This window comes from Carassius gibelio, chromosome B17, assembly GCF_023724105.1.
Source record: "Carassius gibelio isolate Cgi1373 ecotype wild population from Czech Republic chromosome B17, carGib1.2-hapl.c, whole genome shotgun sequence".
In the NCBI taxonomy this organism is placed as follows: domain Eukaryota; kingdom Metazoa; phylum Chordata; class Actinopteri; order Cypriniformes; family Cyprinidae; genus Carassius; species Carassius gibelio.
In genome coordinates, this window is record NC_068412.1 from 10703895 (window position 1) to 10711336 (window position 7442).

Sequence of the window (7442 nt, forward strand, 5' to 3'; positions counted from 1 at the left end):
AGGACTCCCGCTGATACAGTACAAGACTGCGCTCGAGCGCCTCTTGTCTGCTCAGAATTTCATTATTGAGTCATGACCCGCGTGCTGCAGCACGAGCCACTCCGACATTACAGAACATTAAAATATTAAACATTATTCACACAAGCTTGTTATTTCGGAAGACGTGTTACAGACTTACTCTGCTTTTTCTCTTTGCACACCCCAAACTCTCAGAGATAGAAATGGCCACAAGCATGCAGGGCTGGTATAGAGCATATACTGCTCAGTACATTTAATCACTTTTTGAAGTCTTAAGCAAGAAAAGCGTTTGTATTACCTGACACAGGAAAAAGACGGTCTTAAATCATTGTTTCATAGTTGTAAGCAATTCTGTTTTTATTTGAATGTCATTTAGCAGAATTATATGATTCCCGAGTCTTACAGAATGTTATCTGTCTTCGAGATTCTGCTATTAAAGCAATAGGTTGATTCATCAATGTATTATCTTTCCCTACATTTAATTTCGGAACATTTCTGCAGTTCATAATAATTTACAGTTTAAATTGTAGGATTCTAAAAGACACTGCCATTACAAAAGTAATTTACTTTGGGAAGAAACAAAATTAAGAACAGTAAAGAAATAGAAAGGTTTGAAAATGCAATTTTTATTCATTGGATGGGAAAGGCTCCATTCACATAAGGCTGAATGCGCTGCATTTCACTGGTGCCTCAATTACACTGAAAGGTCAAGTATTACTGCGTCTTGTGTTCCGCGCTGCATTCTAAGTATTTCTTCTCGCAAATGACCCTCGTCTGCGTGCGCAGCATAATGGCCTGAAGAAGCAGATAAATACTGGACAATTAAATATATTTTTGCTACTAGCTGACAATAAGATTTACTAAAGGAGGTGATTGCAGTACATGTGTAATTGTGCCATTTGTCGTGCACATACTTAGATGAAGCTGGTCTAAGAATGAGGTGTTGGAAGTCGTACACGAAAACCTTGCTTATCTTAATTGCTTTTTTGTTACTTTGCTTTTACAAATCCCATTTATGATGTATTCAGATTAAGTGGGTATGCATTCGAAAGTTGGAGTTTTCTGCACGAAGAGCATTTCTTAGTCCATATTAAACAGAGGCTTGTACTATTCTATAGTTTTAAATACTCAAGTTTTCAGTGCAACAATACAGACAAAGGCATAATTGCTTTATTGGCTGTATAAGTGTACAATATTAAGCGCCTTGCAGTGTTTTTCCTACTTTTGCAGTATTTGCCTTTTCATTCCCCTTATATCTTGTGATGTTGTGTCAAGAATAGAGTTTGTTGTCATGCTGAAACGTGGTGTTGGATATTTAACTAAAATAATCATGTTCTACCATTTGGACAGATTTTGGACCGTTCTCGTCTGACTTTGCTGTGGACTGTAGCTAAATTGTAAAGTTAAATTACTTTTGTAGTTTTAAATTATACTTTAGCAATTTTACTTTTATCTGTTGTGTTTGGAAATAACGTTTATTATTATTATTTATAATTAAATATAGTTTACATGGAGATGCTGATAGGGGGGAAAAAACTTCAGCACCTCGGACAGCTCCAGAGTAAATGACATAATGCGAACTAAAAATACTACATAATGTGGGCAAATCATTGCATAACTTTACTTTTCGAAGGTGTGGCTGAAACAGGTTTGTTTTTGTGTGCATGTTTCAAGTCAGCTAGCGGGGTAAATAAAAGATGCTTGTAAAATCGCTTGAGCAAAATCAATTAATATGATTATCGGTTTATAGTGTATGCATAAAGACTTATTTGTTCTTAAACATTTGTGACGTTTAAGAACAATTATTGAGAACCATCTAATTAACATTATTATATAAAAATATATGAATAATGCCAAAAATGCATGTTTTTTTTGTTTTTTTTTGATACCCCATAGTCCAAACTTTGTGGTTTATCTATAAGATTTAATATAGAATACGCTATAAATGCATTGTATATTAACCCCTTTCTCCGACCTATACGCTGTAGAATAAGCAGGGAACTAACCTCTAAAAACCCTAACTCTAATATGATTGCGTTGAGATTGGGGTCTAATTGCAGGGAGGTGACTGGGACCTTATCACCCAAAGCTTCGGGGACAGTCCGCAGTTGTGCAACGTGTGTCGAGTGAGAGTGATGAGAGCATACACGCTTCCAACAAGTCATTTTCAACAGCTACAAGCTCCACACAAAGACCACACACCGAGCCTCTCACATGTTAATGTAATCTGCAGTCTTTCAGAGCAGCTCTAACAAAACGAATCCACGAAATCCTAAAAGACTCTTTCGGCGCCGCTAGATTGCTGTGGGAAATGACTGAATTTGCACAACGGATAAAAGAGAAAATCTTACTTGCCCATAAAATGAACATTTATTTCATGTATGTGGTTAATCAATTTATCCAGCTTTGTAAATCACGCACGGTTAGGATATCAGACATCCTCAAACATTTCTCTAAATACTAATGGCCATTAACAGTGACACGTATATTATATCTTGTTATGATAAACTTACAACTTAACATTTTAAGGAATACATATTTAACGTGTAAAACCTTTTTTTTTTTTTTTTAGGTTGGGTGAATATCCCAGTATTCTCCTACTGATCTTGTATTTGTAGACATTGTACAGATATTTGCTTAGAGTTTTAGGTGGAGGTTACATATAATTGAGTATCAGTGCAACTAAAAGAAGCATCTGTAGGCCTTCGAAAGTATAATTTCGGACATAATCGACAAAATGATCTGTTGATTTAACGACCCTTCACAGAAAAGAAGAGCGCCATTACAATCAGTGGGTCATTAAAACGCGTGCCCCACTGCCCGCTTACTGGCGCGAGAACTGCACACAAATACCTTCATCAGATTAAGGTTTCCCAAATGCAGAGGGTTTTATGTGCGATTAAAAGTTTCGGTGAGAAAAAAAAAATCGGTGAGGACAGCAACAAGGGCTATACCGAGCATTTGGCCTAATGGCCAAGTTGTACAAGTTTTGCTGTGCATCAATAGCCAAATTAGAGATACTATAGCTGCTGGAGTGCAGCCCATAAAATATCAGGCTAAATATCAGGGTTAGGTCTGCTATAGTCCCCCCCCCCCCCCCCACAAATGAGCGAGAGTTGTACACATTAAGAACAATAGACTACTGCAACTGGTTTGTAAAGCCAAAAAAATAATAATAAAAGAAAATAAATAAATTGACTGAACAAAGTTATCATCCATCACAACGTTGGGGTTAATCTCAGGCCCTAACGATAGTCTTATTCTAGAAAACTAATTTAGTCAATTTAGCAAATAGGCCTATTTGTTTTATTTTATTTTGAATTATAAGGGCATGAGGACAGTGTAATTATATCATGAAAGCAACAATATCAATGGTTTATTTTTATTTATTTTTTTTATTTATTTTTTTTTTTTTGGGGGGGGGGGGGGGGTAAGTTATTAAAATAATTTAAATAACAAGCCGAAACTTGGATTTTATATTTTCAATAAAACTAAAAATTTAGATAAATATTTTGTCATAACATAAACATAAAAAGGGATAAATGATTTTGGATGCTGAAAGAAAGAAAGAAAGAAAGAAAGACGCGGCCTCTCAGTCCACAACCGATTCTTGTGTGTAGCTAATAGTTGGATTGTGCTAGTGCTATTTATTTAAATGTATTTTTATTTTATTCTGAACTGGTAAAAAAGTTTAATGAAAATGTTTCTATCATATTTAATTTAATTGTTTCTGCCTGTGGACAACATCAGTTTTTCTTACTTGGCACTAGTGAGTCCCACACACACCACGCAGAAACAGTCGCTCCAGCAGGCAGTGCAGTCTCTTCGCGCGCCTCAGATGTGGACGCTCTTTATCAGTGTAAACACGGTGCCAAGATTGTACCTCTGATCTTCACAAACACGACATTGATGGACGGCGCTGTGATAAGTGTGTTTATTTCGGCTTGCAAAGTTATTTAAGAGAATGCTGCTGTTTGTACAGCGATGAGATTGATAAGTTTGCGTTTGTTTGATGTGAGTTTCTCTCAAGGAGTGGAGACCTCACCTGCACTGACTCATTCTCTTACGACAAAGAACACGCTCGAAAAGAAACCTGTACCAAAACCTTTTTTCTTAGAAAAAAATCATAGACTATGACATATTAAAAAAGTTAAATACAATTAGTTTGGGATCGAAAACAGAACGTTGGAATTATATTTTACAATCAAATAGGTATGAAACATTTGTATGTTTTGCTATATATTTTATAATAGTTTCGAGCAAAAATGCACAAAACGTGTTAAATATTTTGCCTAAATAGATCCCAGGTTTTGTCAGTTGTATAAACGTTTTTACACGACGAAAAATTGACTTCCATAAACAATAGTTCAACTAATATTTGGCGTTTGACTCCAGGGGTGTTGAGACACATAGAAAACTAGCTACATAACTATTTGTAGAATGAACTCTTTACTATAAGTCCTGTGATGCAGAAATCCAGCTCCACAGACCTGTCACACTGAAGGGAGACCCAACACAAACAGTAGAAATGGTCGATTTCCAACAATGAGCGACTGCAGCAAAAATCATTTTAATGCCTATTTTGAAAGCTTGTACAAACTAAATGATTAACTGAAGCTAGTAGAAGCTTGATGACTTTGAAACTAGTTATCTAAGAGAAAAAAAAAATTGGTCAGGTTCCACTTTTAGCATCGTCGAGTGATTGATTCTTACACCCAAATCAAACGTATTGTTAGGCTATTGTTATTATTCTCATAATTTATTAATATGATTGTATGACTGCGTTTGAGTCAAATATCTATATAAGTTACAAGAAAATTAAACGTACAAAGAACAGTGAAACTGAAAAACATGTGACCCTTAATATCGATAAAAATTGATACAATATAGGCTACATATCGCTAAAAACTATGGAATCAGTCCAAAACTTTTACAGAAATATACAAGCTACGTTTACAGTGAGATCTATAAGAAATCATGAAAGGTATTTAGCAGTCTAACTGTGAGGGCAGATGTCTTCATTGTCGGGACATTTTTTTTTAATCCAACAGGATGACAGAATATTTGATTTTAGTGTTTAAATCAGTCTCCATTTAAAATCTAGCGTATATAAATAATTCCATCTTCTTAATGGTGTTTTGGCGCTCATCCTCAAAATAAAAGATTTGATACCTTTGACATTTGGCAATCCTCGTGTTGCTTGTAGCCTTTTCATGTCTCCCTCCAGAAAGGAGACAATGATTTCAGAGCGCAACCACTGTTCTCATGGTCTTTTTGAGCAGGGTATACAGATTACCTGCATCCACCTGTCATTTTGTTATTGTCTGTTCCGATGTCACCACGTCCTGCCATAGAGCAGAGCGGAGCAGGGCAAGGCAGCTCCATACTCGGAACCGGAAGAGTTCAGGTGCGACAGGCCGGATACCTGGGTTTGGAGAGATGGGGGGCTTGCAGCGTGTTGACCCAGATCTGGGGACTGGCCGGCGCTGCCTACCTGCTGGCTTTGAAGCTGGCCCATTGAAGAACTGTTATTGGACATTATCATGACGTTTCCCCCCTGGTGATGGTGGTTTTGTACACCAGTGTTGGGTGTATGGCTGCTGCCCTGGCATGGCTTCCCGTCTTTCACCAACACCGGCACGGCCACCCGCCGTGGAGACTGTTGCTGCTGCTGACAGGAGCCATTGTCTTGTTGCATTTGCTGCTGGGACACCTTGTCCTTGGCCTGCCTTTTCATCTTATATCGGTGGTTTTGAAACCAAATTTTAACTTGAGTCGGAGTCAAGTGAATCATGCTGGCCAGATGTTCCCTTTCCGGCGCGGAGAGGTACTTCTGCTGCTTGAAGCGTCGCTCAAGCTCGTACACCTGGGCCTGGGAGAAGAGTACCCGTCTCTTCCTGCGAGGCGTGCTGGTCAGCGGACCCATGCCTTTGCCGACATCCGCCAGTGAACTCAGCGTGCTCATGCTGCCCATATTCATCCCAGACGAGGAGCCCATGAAACGAGAGACTGCAAAACAACAGTCCTGTTTAGCTTTGCAATTTGACAACAACAACAGACACAAACAGCGCTGGTTGAGTACCATATATGATGACTACAAAAATACAACAAGATGAGCGAATATAGCGATTGTGCACAATTACGCAATCGTCTCTTGTTTAAATTCCTAGTTTTGGAGAAAGACTTGAACTGCAGTTAAATGTCTGTTAATTGTTGCAGTTTGTTTGGGTTTAGATAACACATCTGGCACGTTTAACGTGCGGCTGGCTTAACATAATTTCCCTCAATACTACAAAAAGCTCCACGTTCACTTGAACACTTGGAGTTTTACAGAACAGCATGAATGAAAAAATCGTAGCTGACATGTTTCATGTAATTTTAAATAGCTATCTTTCAAAATCCACAAACAGTTCTTGCAAATATGACATAAAGTGTCAATCTCACGTACTCGTAGAGAAGCGTGGGTCGGGATTCGTTCCGTACCAGCTGGTGGCCGTCGTGCTGCCTCTCATGCCGTCTTGATAGGCCGGAAGGTCGCTCATGTTGCCCAAATTCCCGTTACAGTAGCCCCCCATGGCTGTATGTGACAGCTGGGGAACTCCAGCTGCAGTCATGTGGTAGGCAGCGGGTACTGTCCCATTGTGGCCCATGTGGTGCTGCTGCATCGCCGCTTGCGTGACTTGGGGTTGTCTGTACGAGGCAAGAGGAGCCCCCAAGTTGTTCCCCTCCATACTCACTTTTTTGTAGCTCTCTTCAAGAGGACTTAAGATATCGGATACAGAAAAAGGAGTCGTATGCTTAGGGCTCATCGACATTGTTCTGTGTTGGAAAGGGAAAAATTAGAAGGCAAGGCAATCTCTCCTTCTTTTTTTTGGCCAGCTCCTCTGTTCCTGTTGTTTCACCGTCGCTGCATCAGGATGGAAACGTATGAGTGTGCACTGGAGTCCGCCTTAATTGGTTTGAGTGGGAGCTCGAAGCTGACTTTCGTTTGTTTTAGCTTGGTGCCAGGTTTAAGGCTTCCATCAGAGGCGGGGCATCAGCAGCCAGGGCAACAATACAAAGCAGCGCTATCATCTGTGCACCCACGCACAATTTCTACGCGGTCTTCAACTACCCATGCCTTCCCCCAAGCCCAAAAACATTTAAGCATGCAACAACGCCAGTGCGTAAATTTAATTCGTCCATAGTTCATTTTCAAAGCGAGGCTGTTTATTTCACGGTGGCGAGGCTTTTGCGAGAACGGCAAGGAACACAGCAAAGGATGAAATATTGACAGGTGGGGTGATGTTTATAAGGGCCCCTTGATGTGAGTGCATATGCGGACTTCAGACTTTGAGAACCACTCAGTTTCTGAAAAAAGCGAGCGAGTTGAACTACTGACTTTTAATGGCCACAAGAGGCTTCTGGTGATTGCAGGCGTGTTT

The 7442-nt window shown here is 39.5% G+C and overlaps 1 protein-coding gene across 1 annotated transcript; it reads right to left on the reverse strand.

Moving 5' to 3' along the window:
* Window positions 1-4805: 4805 nt before the first annotated feature.
* Window positions 4806-7027, reverse strand: LOC127976572 (thyroid transcription factor 1-like). Its single transcript, XM_052581105.1, has 2 exons — window positions 6467-7027; window positions 4806-6027 (listed from the first exon to the last, which is right to left on the reverse strand). The coding sequence occupies exons 1-2, from the start codon at window positions 6831-6833 to the stop codon at window positions 5354-5356; spliced, it is 1041 nt and encodes a 346-aa protein (XP_052437065.1). The 5' UTR covers window positions 6834-7027; the 3' UTR covers window positions 4806-5353.
* Between the last annotated feature and the right edge of the window lie 415 nt (window positions 7028-7442).